An 18,836-nucleotide genomic window follows, 5' to 3' on the forward strand; every position below is an offset into this window, starting at 1 on the left:
AAGGTTCCCGATGTCCGTTGGTGGGAAATGTGGTCCACATTTGCAGGGAAAAATATAACTAAAAAAATAAAAATGTATTGAAACATGTCCCCTCATGTGGCCCAGCCATATGAGCAGGAACATGTTATTAATGAAAAAATGAAGTTTTTATTTGATTTCTATTTGCTTTTGTAAACTTCATCCCATCCATGGATGAGGTTTCTAAAAAAGCGCAAAAGCCACTTGGCATTTTCGCCTGCCTGCCAACTGTAAGGTTGGATGAGCAGTGAATATGGAGGCTGAAGGGGTGGAAAATAAGGACAAAGAGAACCTTATCATGATTCTGGAAGGGTGGGGAAGGGGTGAGGGCAGACATACAGGAAATGGGTTGGACACAGAGGGCCCCGTAAACCACAGTTGGGGGGAATCCTTAGCTAAGGAAAGGGAGAAAATGTCGGAAGCATCATTATGGAAAGTGGCATCATCAGAACAGATGCGATGGAGACAGAGAAACTAGGAGAATGGAGTGAGTCCTTACAGGGAGCACGGTATAAGGACTTGTCGTCAAGGTAGTTGTGAGAGTCGGTAGGCATGTAATGAATATTGGTAGACAGTCTATCACCTAAAAATGGACACAGAGAATTCATGGAAGGAAAAGGAAGGCAAATGGAGATGGACAATATGAAGACGAGAGAGAGGTGGAAACTGGAAGCAAAATTGATGAATTTTTCCAGGTCCAGATGAGAGCTCAGAATGGCACCGATACAATCATCGATGTACTAGAAAAATAGCTGTGCAAGGGGACCTGAGTAGGGCTGAAACAAGGTATGTTCCACATACCCCACAAAAAGACAGGCTTAACTAAGGCACATGCGAGTACCCATAACCACATCTTTTATTTGGAGGAAGTGAGAAAAGTAAAAGAAGAAACTGTTCAATGAGCCAAGTTCAACCAAGCGGAGAAGGATGGTGGTGGATGGAGATTGTTCAGGCCTCCGTTCAAGGATGAAGTGGAGAGCCCTCAGGCCATCCTGGTGGGCTTGGAGACGTAAAGGGATTGGACGTCCATAGTGAAGAAGAGGCGGTTAGGGCCAGGGAACTGGAAATTGTTGAAATGACGTAGTGCATCAGAAAAATCACGAATATAGATGAGAAGAGACTGGACAAGGGGAGAAAAACATAGAATCGAGAGAGTTCAGTGGCGCAGGAACAGACTGAAATGAGGGGTCTACTAGGACAGTCCTGTTTTGTGGATTTTGGAAAGGAAGAAGAAGCAGACTATATGGGATTGGGGTTAATAAGTTTGGAAGCTGTGGAGGTCACAGATCTCCAGAGGAGATGAGGTCAGTGACAGTCCTGGAAACAACGACTTGATGTTCGGTAGTGAGGTCATGGTTCAGTGGGAGGTAGGAAGAAGTGTCTGAGAGTTGGTGCACTGCCTCTGTGAGGGAGAGATCAGCACGCCAGACAACAACAGCACCATCCTTGGCAGTAGGTTTGATAACAAAGTCAGGGTTGGACCTGAGAGAACAAGATGCAATAAGTTCAGAGGGAGACAGGTTAGGCTGGGTAAGGGGAACAGAGAGATTAAGATGGCCAATGTCATGTTGACAGTTCTCAATGAAAAGATCAAGAGGGGTTTAAGAGGCCAGGGGGGAGTCCAGGTGGAGGAAGAATACTGGAGGTGGGTCCATTGAGCCAAGGGAAGACTTTCTGTTTTGATCCACCTGCCCCTTGGAACTTTTTCAACGGCATTAACCCACCACATACCTATACCTCTCTTCAGTTCTGAAGAAGAATCATATTGGTCTTGAAACATTAACTATTATTCTGTGTCTCTGTCCACAGATGCTGCCAGATCTGCTGAGTTTTTCCAATACTTTCTGTTTTTATTTTAGATCACCTGCATCTGCCCTATTTTGATTTTATTTTGAAGAACATACATATAGCTGCTTTTGTTCTCAAAGGTTGCCTCTGGTTTTCTGAGATGAGTACATAATGGATAAGAATAGCTCTAATATAATTATATAATTTATCACTTGCCTGAAATAAAACAGAGAATTCCATCTCCAGCTTCTTTCATAGACTTTTAGAAAAAGTAGAGAAGCTCTCAAATCATTACAGGATGAAGAGACATACCTTTCTATCTTTTGACTCCTTTTGATGTGCACACAACATGCTGGGGAATTCTCCAAACTACTCATAATCAGATGTGCTGATTGCATGCTGAAAAATTCTGTTAAGTGCATGGGGTGAAATTAATCCTGGGCACTAGCACAAAACAGACTGCCAATTTGCTATCACTTGTAATTTTTGAATATTTAGTTTTGTTTAAACCTTTATTGTGGACAAAATTGATTAACCAAGAAAAAGTATTCAGAAAGTACTTTTAACCATTTATGTGGAACAGATAATATAGCACCTGTTAGTGACCAAGATGCTGTAAATGTCTGGCGGCATTCCGCAGGGATCATTCCCTCCGGGACACCCTGGTCCACTCCTCCATCACCCCCTACACCTCAACCGCCTCCCACGGCACCTTCCCATCAACCGCAGAAGGTGCAACACCTGCCCCTTTACTTCCCCTCTCCTCACCGTCCAAGGGCCCAAACACTCCTTTCAAGTGAAGCAGCATTTCACTTGCACTTCCCTCAATTTAGCCTATTGCATTCACTGCTCCCAATGCGGTTTCCTCTACATTGGAGAGACCAAACACAGACTGGGTGACTGCTTTGTGGAACACCTTCGGTCTGTCTGCAAGCGTGACCCAGACCTCCCTGCCGCTTGCCATTTCAACACTCCACCCTGCTCTCATGCCCACACGTCCGTCTGCATTGTTCCAGTGAAGCTCAATGCAAACTGGAGGAACAGCACCTCGTCTTCCGATTATGCACTTTACAGCCTTCCGGACTGAACATTGAGTTCAACAATTTTAGATCATGAGCTCTCTCCTCCATCTCCAACCCCTTTCTGTTCCCCCTTTTTTCCAATAATTTATATAGATTTTTCTTTTCCCACCTATTTCCATTATTTTTAAATGTATTTCCATCCCTTGTTTTATCTCTGCCTTTTAGCCTATTTAGATCCCTTCCCCCCCACTCCATCCCCACTAGGGCTCTCTGTACCTTTATTATCACATTCCTTAGGTAATATCACCAGCTTCAACGCCTCTTTGTCCTTTTGTCTATGACATCTTTTGGCTATCTCCACCTATCACTGGCCCACTATCCAGCTCTACCTGTCCCATCCCCCCTAAAATCAGCTTATACTTCACCTCTTTTCTATTTTTCCTTAGCTCTGTTGAAGATTAATACGGACTCGAAATATTAACTGTGTTGCTCTCTGTAGATGCTGTCAGACCTGCTGAGTTTTTCCAGGTATTTCTGTTTTTGTTTTGGATTTCCAGCATCCACAGTTTTTTGCTTTTATCTAAGATGTGTAATTACACCTGAACTTGTTTACATAGGGTTTGTTACGGTGGGATTAGAACTCAGAACTTCTGGGCTGTTCGTCCAGCGTCATAAACATTAGGCTATCATAAACAAGCTCTTCACATAAATGACAGTGCTAACAAAGTAACTGTTCAGTTCACTTTTTTAAAGCTTTAAAAAGGACTTTCAACTCCACAGCTGATGAAAGATGAGAAAGTGGAATTCGACATTTGTTAGTCTCACCTCGAGAAGCCAGACAATTGACAACAAAGATTTCTTTCATAATTGAGGTTTGCAGGGATTTTATTAGATCTTGTAAAGAAAGTAAAATTCCTGTGGGATTTATAGTTTGTTCCACAGAAGCATATAGGAGTTTGCCCAAAAATCTGAAAAATGCCTTGAAGCATGTTTGAATTGGATACAGTGATATTGTGTCTGAGAAAGATTTTAATACAATCCTAAATGTGCAGGTTAATCATGGAAGCTATACTTGCAGGAGAGTTAATTCAGTCATTCTTATCGAATAACAGATCCCTGCAATAATTGAACAGATGTTTTTATCCTTGTTTCAAGGACAAAGCTCCCCAGGTTACAGCTGTCAATTTAAAAACCGTTCAATGCTTCAGAAACTCTTGCACATTTGATTACTTGCTGCTCCTGACTGGAAAAAATACATTTGGTTCTCTTTGAAAGCTCCAGAGGCTAACCGAGAATATATTGTAATATAATGTGGTGAGCAATCCTTGTGAATATAACTTTGCAATACTCTTCTGTTAGCAAAGTAATGATACTCAAATACCTACATCACTGTGCTTGTAATCTAACTATCACCCCTTGACATTTAATGGCATTGCCATTGCTGAACCTACACTATCAACATTGTTACAGGGTGGCCAAGTTGTGCTTTTAATGATAGAGTTGATCTGCAGACACGTCCTGGGTGGAAACATTAAGTTCATTCACAATGTGCTCAGCAGCAACTACATGTGTGCTTTCAACTCCAACTCTATTGCTGCACTGAATGCTGAGGTAGCCCACACTACTCTCCTATTGGTTACTACAGATCATGTGATCTTCCTTAACAAGTATTTTTCTTAAAAGTACCTTACACACTAAATAAAACCATAATTACTACATTCCTCCCTCTTTAACTTAGCTATACATGTTATATATACAAGTACATATTTTTCAAGACAACATAATATTTACACTGGGTAAGAACTTTACAAGTTCAGTCTTCCAGGTCATTTCCTGGTAAATGTGGAATGCCGCAGCTCCACAGCTTCAGATTTTTTGTCAGGAACCTCCTCTTCTGGAGTTGCCTGAACATCAGGTAATTCGGTGGGCACTTGCAGTTCTATATCCTCAACTCTTACAGGAACATCAGACATGTCAGTCCTGATTATCCTCAACAGGAGACGCAGACCCAGTCATAAGACCATAAGACGTAGGAGCAGAAGTAGGCCATTCGGCTGATTGAGTCTGCTCCACCATTCAATGAGACCATAGCTGATCTGATAATCCTCAACTCTACTTTCCTGCTTTTTCCCCATAACCCTTGTTTCCTTTACTGATGAAAATCTGTCTATCTCAGTCTTGAATATACTTAACGACCCAGCCTCTACAGCCCTCTGCGGAAAAGAATTCCACAGATTGATTGCCCTCTGAGAGAAGAAATTCCTCCTCATCTGTGTTTTAAGCTGGTGCCCCCTTACTCTGAGATTATGCCCCCTGGTCCTAGACTGTCCCACAAGGGGGAACAACCTCTCAGCATCTACTCTGTCAAGTCCCCTAAAAATCTTATATGTTTCAATAAGATCATTTCTCATTTTTCTAAACTCCAATGAGTAAAGGTCCAACCTACTCAATCTCTCCTCATAAGAAAATCCTTCCATCCCTGGGATCAACATAGTGAACCTTTTCTGGATTGTTTCCAATGCCAATATATCTTTCCTTAGATAAGGGGATCAAAACTGTTCACAGTATTCTAGGTGTGGTCTCACTAGTGCCTTGTATAGTTTTAGCCAGACTTCCCTATTTTTATCCTCCATTCCCTTTAAAATAAAGGCTAACGTTCCATTTGTCTTACCTATTATCTACTGAACTTGTATGCTCGCGTTTTGGGATTCATGCACAAAGACCCCCAAATCCTGCTGTGCTTCAGTCTTTCTCCATTTAAATAATATTCAGCTGCTCTATTCTTCCTGCCAAAGTGCATAACCTCACACTTTCCTACATTATATTCCATCTGCCATGTTTTTTTCCCATTCACTTAACCTGTGTTAACCTATTTTTCCCTCTGTAGACTCTTTGTGTCGTCCTCACCACTTGCCTTCCCGTCTATTTTTGTGCCATCCGCAAACTTGGCGATAGTTAATTCATTTCCCTCATTCAAGCCATTAGCATATACATTGTAAATAATTGTGGCCCTAGCACTAATCCCTGTGGCACTCCAATAGTTACAGGTTGCCATCCTGAAAATACCCTTCTGTATCCCAACTCTCTGTCTTCTATTAGTTAGCCAGTCTTCTATCCATGCTGTTATCCCCAACACCATGGGTTCTTATCTTATTAAGTAGCCTTACGTGTGGTACCTTATCGAACGCCTTTTTGAAATCCAAATATATTACATCTACTGGTTGCCCTTTATCTACCTTGTTTGTTACCTTCTCAAAGAATTCTAATAAATTTGTTAGGCATGATTCTCCCTTCATGAAGCCATGCTGATTCTGCTTGATTAGATTATGCTTTTCTAAATGCTTTGCTATTACATGCTTTATAATAGACTCCAACATTTTCCCAATGACGGATGTTAAGCTAACTGGCCTAAAGTTACCTGTTTTTTGTCTCCCTCCCTTTTTGAATAAGGGTGTTTCACTGGTTGTTCTCCAATCCTCTGGGATTTTTCCAGAATCTAAGAACTCTTGGAAGATTGCTACCAGTGCATCCACTATCTCTGCAGCTATTTCCTTTAATATCCTAGGATGGAACCCACCAGGTCCAGGTGACTTATTGGCCTTTGGCCCCATTAATTTCCTTAGTTCCTTAGATAGTTATTGTATTTATTTCCTTTGCCACTTTTGCCCCATGTTTATTTACTCTATTTGGTATGCTATTAGTGCCTTCTACCATGAAGACTGATACATAGTATTTATTCAATTCCGCCGCCATTTCCTGGTTCCCCATTATTATTTTCCCAGCCTCATTCTCTAAGGGGCCTATATTGACTTTGACCTCTCTCTTCCTTTTTATATATTTAAAGAAGCTCTTACTGTCTGTTTTTATAATACTTGCTAGTTTACCCTCAAAGTTTATTTTCCCCCCTCTTTATTTTTTTTTGGTCATCTTCTGTTGGTTTTTATAACTTACCCAATCCTCTGGCTTACCACTAATCTTTGCCACATTGTATGTTTTTTTTGATACTATCCTTAACTTCCTTGATTAACCATGGTTGGTTTATCCCCTTCCTACAATCCTTCTTCCTCACTGGGATATATCTTTGTTGTTGTGAGTCATGAACTATTTTCTTAAATGTCTGCCATTGTTCATCAACCATCTTTTCTGCTAAACTCCTTTCCCAGTCCACAGCAGCCAACTCTGCCCTCATCCCTTTGTAATTACCCTTATTTAAGTTTAGCACAGATGTTTCCAAACTAAGTTTCTCACCCTCAAACTGAATGCTAAATTCCACCATGTTATGGTCACTGTTTCCTAGGGGATCTTTTACTCTGAGATCATTTATTAAACCTGCCTCATTACATATTACCAGATCCAAAATAGCCTGATCCTTGGTTGGATCCACAACATATTGTTCTAGGAAACTGCCCCAAATACACTCGATGAATTCTTGCTCGTGGCTACCTATGCCAATTTGATTTTCCCAATCTACATGGAGATTAAAGTCACCCATGATTGATAGACTGCTTTTTTTTCATGCCCTCATTATTTCCTGATTTATTCTCTGACAGCATAGCTACTGTTCGGGGGCCTATAGACTACTCCCACTAGAGTCTTCTGCGCCCTTGTTATTTCTTACCTCCACCCATATGGATTCCACATCTTTTGATCCAAGATCATTTCTTGCTATCATAATTTTTTTAAATTTGTGCATGGGATGTGGGTGTCATTGGCCATGCCAGCATTTATTACCCATCCTTAGTTTCCCTAGTTCATGGGGCATTTAAGAGTCACTGGCTGTGGATCTGGAGTAACATGTAGGCCAGACCAGGTAAGGATGGTAGATTTCCTTCTTTAAAGGACATAAGTGAACCAGATGTGTTTTTACAATAATCAACAATGGTTTCATGGTCATCATTAGACTTCTAATCCCATATTTTTATTTAATTCAAATTCCACCATCCGCTGTGGCGGGATTCAAGCCCAGGTCCCCAGAGCATTCCCTGGGTGTCTGGATTACTAGTCCAGCGAAAATACCACTACACCATCTCCTCCCCCCATCCACCTTATTCCATATTGTCAATCTCGTCCTGAGACAGCATTTCAACAATAACTCCGCAGGTGTGACACCTGTTGTTGTGTGAGGGATAGCCCTGTAATTAAAAAGAAAGCGTGCTAGCTAGATTGCCAAGGAATCACCAGTTATCTTCTTCATGTCTGCCTTGAATGTTTGAACTGCCTGTCGGCCAGTCAATTTGAGGAAAGATGGTATGGTGCAGTTTTCACATGAGTGATACCATTGAGGCTGATAAACCGTTGGAATTCAGTACTTGTAAATGCTGTGCCTTTGGAAAGGACTACTTCTGGTAGCCTGTGAATGGCAAAACTCTGACATAATTTCTCAATTGTAGCGGCCGATGTTGGTGACTTCACCTTACATATGTCCAACCATTTTGAATGGGCATCGACAATAAGCAGAAACATTGTTCAGGAAAGATACAATGTAGTCAATGTGTAACCACACCCAGGGTCTACCTGGTCACTCCCATGGGTGTAACGGAGCTGTCACTGGCAACTTTTTGTAGTTGCTGACATTGCACACAGGCAAATTACTAAACTCTCTGTTTTGCCATCCATCTCAGGCCACCATAGATAGCTGCACATTATGGTCTTCATTCAGGGAATTCCTGAATAGGCTCTGTGTAGTTCAATTAAAAGTGGCTCCTTCCCTTTGGAGGAACTATCACTCATGCTCCCCACAATAAGATGCTACCCTGGCTGGTTATTTCATGTCTTCTGTTGAAGTATGCTTTAATTTCATCAGATATGGTCTCCTGTGAGCAATCATGTAGCACTTGATCTTGTACTTGAAATAGGATTGGGTCCCGACTTGTCCAGTCTCTGATCTGTTGAGCACATACTGGTGAGGGATCGAAGAAATTTAATAGTACAACAAGTTCCTGTGGAACTGGAACATGCTCATCATTTTCTTGTAAAGGCAAACAACTAAGGGCATCGGCGTTTGCGATTTGATTGCCAGGCCTATGTATGAAAGTGTATTCGCATGCTGCCAGAATTAAAGCCCAGTATTAAAGCTGAAGCTATGGGTGGTATAGCCTTGTCCTCACTAAACAATCCTAGCCACGGTTGTGGTCTTAAATGATTGTAAAATGACGGCCGTGTATGGACTTGTGAAATTTCTTGACAGCAAAGATGATGGACAGGCCTTCGTTCTCTATCTGTGAGTATCCCTTTTTTGCTGTAGTGAATGTCCTTGATATATAACCTATTGGCCGTTCCATGCCGTCATCCATCTCATGAGAGTGCATTGCTCCCACTCCATAGGGAGATGTGTCACATGTCAGCACCAATTCTTTTGCCTGGTCATAATGCACTAATAGATTGAGCGAGTGCAACAATTGTTTCACCTTTATGAAAGCTTCTTTCTAAGGCACCTCCAAAACCCAATGTTGGTTCTTCTTGAATAGAGAATGCAGGGGGGCCAGTGTTATACTCAAATTGGGTAAGAACCACCCAAAATAGTTGATTACTCCTAGGAATGATTTGAGCTCTGAGGCATTTTCTGGCACAGGTGCCTCTCTTATGGCTCTCACTTTCTCCTCAACCGGGTGGAGGGCCTGTGAATCTACTCGGTGACCTAAATAGATGATCTCCCTGGCTTGGAACGTGCACAATGTTCTGCTAACTGTTTCAAATTTTCCACCTATCATGCAATTATCTCACCCAGGGCTCTATTTTGTGAATTTAACCTGAACATTTGCATCATGACTGAGGGCTTGGGTTGAAAGTAACCCTTCACGAGGTCCACCAATTCATCAAAAGTTTTCAAATCTGGGGCACTGGGTGCTGTCAAACATTGAATCAAACCGTAGGTTTTGCTCCCACAAGTACTCAAGAGGATCGCTCGATCCTTCTCCAGTAATCTCGCTCACTTGGAAAAAGAATGTGAGACGTTCTATGTATTGAGACTAATCGTCTGTGACTGGTTCAAATGGATCAATTCTCCCAAATTGTGGCATCTTGAGAGTGGATAACTCCTTCAATTCTAACGGAGCTTGCTACCTATAATCACGGCGAGGTACAGCACCGATTTTTTTCTAACTTGATTTCTTCTGTTCAATCCTTTTCCATGCTCACCACGAGTTTGTTGAAGGATGGCTGAGTTGTGCTCTTAAAGATAGAGTTGATCTGCAGACACTTCTTGTGTGGAAACATTAAGTTTATGTACAATGTACTCAGCAGCAACTACACGTGTGCTTTCAGCTCCAATTCTATCTCTTCACTGACTGCTGAGGTAGCCCACACTACTCTTCTATTGGCTACTACTTCCTTAACAAGTATTATTCTTAAAGGTACATTACGCACTAAATAAAACCATAATTACTACAAACATCCTGGGGTTACCATTGATCAGACACTGAACTGCACTTGCCATATAAATACTGTAGCTACAAGAGCAGGTCAGAGGCTAGGAATCCTGTAGCAAGTAATTCACCTTCTGACTCCCCAAAGCCTGTCCACAATCTACAATCCCAGAGTGTGATGGAATACTCTCCCCTTGCCTGGATGAGTGCAGCTCCAACAACACTCAAGAAACCTGACACCATCCAAGACAAAGCAAACTGTTTGACTGGTACCCTGTCCACAAACATTCACTCCCTCCACAACTGACAAGCAGTAGCAGCAATGAATGGAATCATCCCAGATTTGCACTAAGTGCGATAGCTGGCGAGTAAAATGACATTTTACCCACCAGCTGCAATGGCGGATTTTCACACTGTATTGTTCCAAACCCATCATATTACTTAGGAATTCCCAGGAAACAAGCCATTTCCATGGCGGGTGGGCTCTCATTTGCCTGCCATACCATCACCTCATTGCTTCATCAAGGCAGGCAGCATATTTAAAGTACAACCACGCTCAGTGCTTCCAGCCCAGGGCTGCAATAAAGAAGATATGGCCCTGAACGGCAGGAAGACTGCAGCCCCCGAGTGCCTTTTGGATGCTGTAGCGGCCTGCTGTGATGTCCTCTACCCCCGCTTTGGCCGCAGAAGGGACAGCTACTTTACCACTCTGGCTTGGTAGGCAATGGCAGTGATGATCAGTGCCAATGCTGCACAGAAGAGATTGACCATCCAATGCAGATAGAGGATGAATAATCTCATCCATGCACCGAGGGTACGGCAACCATCTCATCACTCTAAACTCACACAGTCAAGCCAATCACATATTCACTGGCATCTCACTCAGTGTCAGCTCAAGGGACGTTATCACCCATTCTCACACACATACCCTCACATGTCCATCTGGCCTCATCTCCTCTGGAGACTGCTTCCTCAGCCCTCACCATCTTGAAGCCATTTGCACAGATCAACACGTGCCTCCACACACACTCTGGGTTACCCTTCTTCCACAGTACAGCTCTCGCCCTGCAGCCTCTTCCCTTGCCTGAGGCCACTTCTCCCCCTTTGCCAAGTAAGCCCTAGCCCTGCAGCCATTGAAAAGCCACCCACATATGCCTGATCTGGTAGGTAAAGACCACCCGTGAGCACCCCCTAAAAGTGATGTGGTTCTGTCAGTGAAGCCTGCCGCTGATGACTGCGAGTGCTGACCAAAACAAGGTGCCAAATAAATCTTGAAGTCCTGAGTGAAGTGCAGACTGCGAAGTGCACGCCTTATATATGCTGTTGTGAAACAGGTCAACGTGTTTTCCCGCCAATGTGCCAGATGTTCCATACGGGGGACTGAGTCCAGCGGGTGGAGAGGATGATCAGTTCACAACGTTTGAAACCAATTTTTGGAGTTCTCGCCATATTGTCCGCTCACGCCACCAAACCACCTGACGATGGCGGGCACGGAAAATACTGGCCAGTGTGCACCATCTACAAGACTCACTGCAGAAACTCACCAAGATTCCTTAGACAGCACCTCCCAAGCTCATGACCACTACAACCTAGAAGGATATGGGCAGCAGATACATTGGACACCACCATCTGGAAGTTCCCCTCCAAGCCACTCACCATCCTGACTTGGAAATATATCGCCGTTCCTTCACCAGCGTTGGGTCAAAATCCTGGAACTCCCTCCCTAACCGCACTGTGCGTGTACCTACACCACACGGACAGCAGCGGTTCGAGAAGACAGCTCACCAACATCTTCTCAAGGGCAATTAGGAATGAGCAATAAATAATGGCCTAGCCAGCGGAGCCCACATCCCTTGAATGATTATTTTAAAAACGTGCTCCCTGCCATCACTGTGGAATGTTCTAAGAATCAACTTATTAACTTATGCTGCTAAAAGCGTAAATCATATTAACTGATTTTGTATGAAGCAATCTCAATTTCTACTTTTTAAAAAAACATGTTCACATCGAGCATTCCTGCCAGCTAGACTGGCATGTCATTGCACAGAAAGGCAAATCATTGGTGTAATAAATTAATGTTGCATTTTCACGCATTTACAGTCATTTAATATATTTTAAAAACTAACACATTATCAATTACTTTACTGTAGAACTAGAATTTACAGTAGTATTAGAAATGTTGCATAAGACATCAAACAATTGAAACCATTTGGGATTAATTCAAATAGGGGTTTTCTTTAATTATGAATTATGCGCTACTTATTAAACTTTCAGTGAACCTGTAGTGTCAACTAAAAGTTCAAAATTGGAAGAAAGAATAATTTTATGAAATTGGGCTTCTGTTGCAGTTTTGTCTCGCTAATATGTATAGAGAGTTTTGGCATGTGAAAAAGCAATGGATGCAGAGGATATAGAGTCAGAATCCTGACTCAGGTCAAATAAGATACCTTGTAGACAATGTAGTTCAACTTGAGAAAGTAGTTGTGCAAGGATTGAAATCAATGGTTAGGGTATGGAAGTTGTAGTGAGGACTAAAGTTAATGCTTAAATGGAGTAAATTCTGACTTAACTGGGACAGAAAGCAAGGTGATGACATAGAACCACTGGGAGGTCAAGGTCAAGAGAGGTGGTTGAAACATAGGACCAAATATCATTGTGTAAATGTGAATTTGATACTATAGCCTGGAAATTCTAGACAATTTAGCCCATTTTTGGACACACTGGGATCATTTATCTGAGCCTGATCTGTGAGGGTCCAAACCACACCTAATTTGGGGACTTGGGGCCCATTTCTATTGGACAAGATAGCTGTGAGCAATGTGAGCTTGCTGATGAAGCAGAATTGAAGATTATAATGCAGCACTGCTCATGTAATTGGTAAAGGTGGGTGACTGGGAAAGGTGAGAGGGGGTATGGTTGGTGCATGATCAGATTAAGAAGGACGCTGTACTTGGGGGACTGGTAGCATTTGTGATTGGTAGACCTGGATTTTGCAATGATTGAGAGCTTCTTAATTTTTGCAAAAAGACAGAAGAGGCCGAAATCTGGAAGTCCCACCTCGAAACACAGCACTTACCATTTTCACTGGGGTGAGAATGGACCTGAGCCAGGATTTGCACATGCGAATTTCACAGAGGCAGCTGTCCATATATATCAGCAGCTGCCTTCAGCCATTCTAATTTTAGTGACACAGGTATGTGAACCATGAAGCGCACAGATTAGACCTGGTAGGAGAAGGTCTAAACTTTGTGGAGTCCTTTGGAGATGTTGGGTACCCTTTTGGAGAGGTAGAGTACCCATTTGGATATGGTCCTGGAATGTCTTTGGAGGATGTCAGGTACCCTTTCGGTGAGGTCAGATGCCCCTTGGGGGAGGTAAGATTCCCCCATGGCTTTGTTAGCAGTAGGCATGAATGTACATAAATAGTGCATAAACTCTAACTGTCAAGCTCATTGGAACTGTCAAAAGTGTCAAAATGAATTGTTAAAGGCAACTGTCAAAAGTAACTGTCAAGCTGTCAAGGCATTTACAATTCCTGCCATTTAAATCTTTGAAAAAAAATTTCTGGATTATTCTAAAAAAAGTCATTGCTTGCTATTTCACTCTGTTAACAAACCTAAGGGCTATCATTACTGGATTAATAATGCATGATGGACCTCCATGATCGCTGTAAGGTGCCTGCAATTTCAGTTTGTTTGGCAGTTCCAAGTGGTTATAGACTCTTTGACGTGGGACTATGAATTCCAATGCTTGTTTTTGTAAGGGATAATGCATTTGAATGAAATGTGTGTTCTTCTAACGGATTATGTAGTTGAAGGGACGTATATGTACTGAATGGGTTTTTCTGAATGAGGGTGGTTTGGTTTTAAAAAACAAAGTCTGCAATAATCATTTAGAACTTTATTTCATCTCAGCATGGCTCCTGAGGTGTGCCCATGGTGGATACTGGGTGAATTGGTATGGTAGGTGTAAGGGCAAAAGGTGGCTTGTGAAGGACATGGGTAGGCATGAGCTGTTACTAAGTTGGCATAGCGTTTAAATGACCATGAGCAGGTGGATGGCAGACATCAGTAGCAAGGAAGGTATGAGGAACTATGGAGAGTGGGAAGAGGAGCATAGGTTGGCATGGAGTGTATGAGGGCCTATGGCAGATGGGCAGAGGGGCATGGGTTGACAAAAATGGGGCTTGGGGAGTGTAGGTCAGTGATAGGTGTGAGGGGTGAAGGTTAGAGCGTTGTTTTATGTTTTATTTTCATTTTGGAAATACTGCCAGAGCACAGAAGCAGTCCTTCTACCCAGCCTACCTCTGCACCTGACAGCCTCTACACTTATTCTGGGGTCATCCAGTCCAACTCCCAGAGTATCCTGCCACACCAGGATGGAAATTCCAACTTCTGGAGCACTTTCCCCCAGGTGGAAATGTCCTGGAGTGAAAATCCAGGCCATTGTGTCAACAATTGGGATGGGGAGAAGTAGTGATGATGATCACAAGGAGTTAACGGCAGTACAGGGATGGGAGCATGTGCTGGTAGCAAATTGTGTTCTTAGAATGTGGGATTGGGAGGAGCACTCCCACTTCCCCTGTCTCTACAGATGTTAGTATATTTTGAAATCTTGCCTTGGTGTATCTGGCCTAAAATATGGGTCCCTTAAGGACTTCTAGATCTGATTATCCCAGGAAACTCAGTTTTGCAGTACGGGCCTCAAACAGGCATAAAACTCCTTATTTGGTTATTCCAAGGGACTAACGCCTTTACTAATAGGTTCTAGCTCCCAATAAACATGTACTTTCCATCTGCCATTAAGTAGGCTAAGGAGGCTGCTTAATGACCATAAAATGGGTGCTGTGAGGTGAATTTCTAGGCCCATGTCTTTGGATGATGTCACCAAGAGGTGATGTGTAGATGCAAAACAGCACACAAGCACTGTTCCACTAAACTGGGCAACAGAAAAGAAGCTATGGAGGTGGATCTGTTGTCATCACTGTGAGTCTTAGAGGGTCTTGTTCATGATCTGGACTAACAGATAATTCTGGAGGCAAGTCTGTTAGTAAACTTTGCCTTATATGGAACATTACACTGACTATGTACAATACAGGCTTAGCGCCAGGCTCTACATAGAACTATCCCTCCATGCTCTATTGTCATGTGATCTTATGTTACTGATGATGAAGACTATATGTTTACATGTTTAGCATTAACCCTTTACATGAAAGTGGATCACATAGCTGACCATGTCAAAGGCTGCAGGGTGGTCGAAAAGAACAAGGCCTAGGGTCATAGTCAAAGATTATGTCATTTATGATTTATTGGAAGGATACTCACTTTAACTTAGATAATAACAAATAATTTTGCTTCTTTTGTATAGAGCACAGATGAAATCTGTGAGTCTGACAGCCTGGATTCAGAAGTGCAATTGGAAATGGAACCGTATCTTGTACGAAGACTATCATTTCATGCTTTGCAGCTTCCTCCATTAGCCTTCAGACTGGCAGAACAATATGATTATGAAAGAAAATCAGAAATGGAACACATACCAAGGCCAACAACTCTACCACTAAAGACTCTTCCTTTAATTGCTATTACTACTGCAGACAACTCAAGGTAAGTAGAAAGTAATAAACCTTCAGCGTTCAATTTTTCAGTGATTCTTAGTTCTGAAGCTGTCACGTGTCTTCTTCCTAGAAATATTCCTAATTCAGACATATATACTACCAATATACAAAAGAAATTAAGCAGGTTCCCCTTGTGGCAGAGATGGTTCCAAGATGACACCTCCAAAAAAGGAAAATTGGAACACAGCCAACATTCAATGTTGGATGAGGCAATGACTACTTGCAGTACTCAAGGATGTTGTTTATGATTGACGACCCAAATTGGCTTAATATTGGAAACTGGAGTATTGATGTGTCACCTGGGGCTAGGATATGTCTCTTTTGGATTCAGTTGGCATGCAAGCCAATGCCCTAAAAGATAAAAGACAAATGTTTGAACAAGCAGAAGAAGCATACTGGTGGTAAAATGAGAATAAATTCTCATAAGAACTTATTTGAAAAAAAAAATGTTTAAAATATTGAATTCTACTTTGGGAGCACTCATAGAACATCTATGTGCAGCCCAGATTTTTGTCCCCAGGCCTGCTCTGCAGAGTCGGGAAATGTCCTTGACCTTTAGAAATGTCCACCTGTAGAATGGATTTTCAGTTGGCATGGTTGGGGGGAGGGGGTGGGATGGCTGAAACAGAAGTCAGGGTGGGTGACCCTGGAACGACTGCGGAGGCTGCTGAGTGTAGAGGTGGTCTGGACAGGAAGACCTGCCTCTATGTGCCGGCACTGTGTTCAAATAAATAAAAGAAAAGATTAAAATAAAAAACAGCTCATCAGCCCTCACCCCTCATTCTCCTACACACCACCTATGCCCCATCCATGCTAGTCTATGCAACCCTAGTTTCCTTGGACACTTCCTTGACAGCTTTGACACTTACTTGACAGCTGGACAGTTCTTTTACAGCTAGCTAGTTCTTTGACAACTGAACAGCTCTTTGACAGCTGGGCATTTCCTTGACAGCTAGACAGTTACTTGACAGTTCCAATGAATATGTGCATAAAGATTGCATAATCATGTATAATTCAAAGGCTGCTTTACCTCTCCCAAAGGTGTTCCGGGCCCCTATTCAAAGGGGTACCTTACCTCTCCAAATGCGTACCTTGGCTATCCAAATGAATCTACCAAGTTCAGACCTCCCGTCACCTGGTGTAATCTACACACTCCGGCACTCCGCGTTTCACACTCCTGGCCTTCCAGGAATCCCACTTCAGTGGAGGCAGCTGGTGATTTAAATGCTGTCTGCTATTTGCACAAATCCTGCACGTCTGAACCCTGGCCTGATTCCAGTCCCACTGTACGAAGATGAGAAATCAGGGGCCATTTCTGGACTTTCGACCATGAGCCACTCTGGTGGCAAAAAATCTGGGCCTATCTGTTTGTATGATATTGATATTTTTATTTGGCAAGGGACAAGTCAACCTACAACTATATGTACACAAGTGTGACTTGACATCACACATCAGCTGTTCAAATCCTATTTTGGTTCAGCTGGAGTAGAAGGAAAATATACCTGAGCACAGAAACTACACCAAAGCATTCATTTTAAACTATGGGATTTGTGTGCTTTATGCCTGTCATTTTGATGATTACAGTGAAATTGAGACTGTTATTTGGAGACTTTCCAAGCGGTCGGTACATAAATAATGCATGTGAATCCTTAATTATGTGAAGTAAGACATGTTAAGTCATAAGACAAAATAGATTGAAATATCAATCTATCTGATAGAATTCCATTGACGTGTTTGCAAGTTAAATATCATCAGCCATTTGACAGCAATTTAAAGGAAATGCATTTTTGCCAGAACTGAAAGTGATTATGAAGGGACAGGGCTTATGAAGAGGGTAACACTCAGCATCCAGCATACAGAAATTGCCCATGCGTAGATTTATTATTGTAATTGTTGAAAATAGTTCAATACTGAATATTCTTGAAAACTCCAGGTGGAGTTTATGAATGGAACATCCTTGAGTTGGTGTGCATGATAAGGCAAAAGTTAAGACTTCAGGAGAAATTATATTTAACCAAGAATTTAATTTTATGAGTGTGTTAGTGCAGACAAACAGTTAGCAGCACGTCTATTTTCAATAGGCTTCATAAAGTTTCTGGCTTTGTCCTGCCAGATGTTTGGTGCATAGGGAGAGGACAGTATTAGAAATGTACTTAGGGAAACCGTATGTTGTATCTGCACCTTTTCTGCCTTTCTTCTAGACGTAGACCATTACTATAAAACCATTATTATTCACGCATGGGCGAACAAACACAAACGCAATAAGAGAAACAAGATCGCTGCCCTTTTTCCCACTGGTTGATTGGTTTGAACATTAAGACACCATGTCCACTTGTTAGGGGCCAGCATCCACTGTTTAAACATCAGTGGAGAAGCAACTGTGCAATCATTCTCTGAGTATTGCTGTGCACAAGTTCAACAGCTCCATTAACAATTTGACCAAAACTTTCCAATGTTATAGATAGTTCAGTTGCTGCCCCTTCCTTCTCCAACACCCAAATGCAGTTAGTTTCCGACTCTAGTTTTGCATGCTGGATTAAAGAAAGTGGGTAGTGGGGTGGTTGGGAGGGTGACGGGTTGTTGGGGGGGTGATAGTGTGTGGGTGCTACAAGGGCACACGCAAGCAAATTACCCTGGGGCCAAAAAGTCAGGGAGGCATCTCCATAGTGAGCAGAAATCCCACCCATCAGAGACACCACCAAAATCAGAAAGCCAAAGTTTATATCTGAAAATATATGAAAACCAATGCAAATATTTTCTAGAATTCTATTTATTCTCATTATAACAGAAAGATAGATTTCCATCTTCAGTAATTTCAACATAAAGGTTTACACCGGCACATTGATCGCTTCTCTTCAAGCTTCAAATTCCTACTAAAACTGTAAAAAAAAACACCAATGCTCAGTCAACTTGACTTCTGTAAGGTTCTGCATTTTACATGTTACTGTTAATAACATCATCTACTATGCTTCTCATTGCAGTGTTATATCGGTAATTAAACTAACTACTTTAAATTCTGTCACTGTCTAG

General features: G+C 42.1%; 1 protein-coding gene across 2 annotated transcripts in view; it reads left to right on the plus strand.

Annotated features, from left to right (window-relative positions):
• Positions 1 to 18,836, plus strand: part of pde4d (phosphodiesterase 4D, cAMP-specific) — a 1,628,454-nt gene that overhangs the window by 264,730 nt on the left and 1,344,888 nt on the right. For both annotated transcript variants that reach the window (XM_041186415.1, XM_041186370.1), the window contains exon 3: positions 15,560 to 15,795. In XM_041186415.1, coding sequence (XP_041042349.1) covers positions 15,560 to 15,795 — 236 coding nt within the window. The remainder of the gene's footprint in view (positions 1 to 15,559; positions 15,796 to 18,836) is intronic.

The sequence above is a fragment of the Carcharodon carcharias genome, chromosome 1, assembly GCF_017639515.1.
Source record: "Carcharodon carcharias isolate sCarCar2 chromosome 1, sCarCar2.pri, whole genome shotgun sequence".
NCBI classification, from domain to species: domain Eukaryota; kingdom Metazoa; phylum Chordata; class Chondrichthyes; order Lamniformes; family Lamnidae; genus Carcharodon; species Carcharodon carcharias.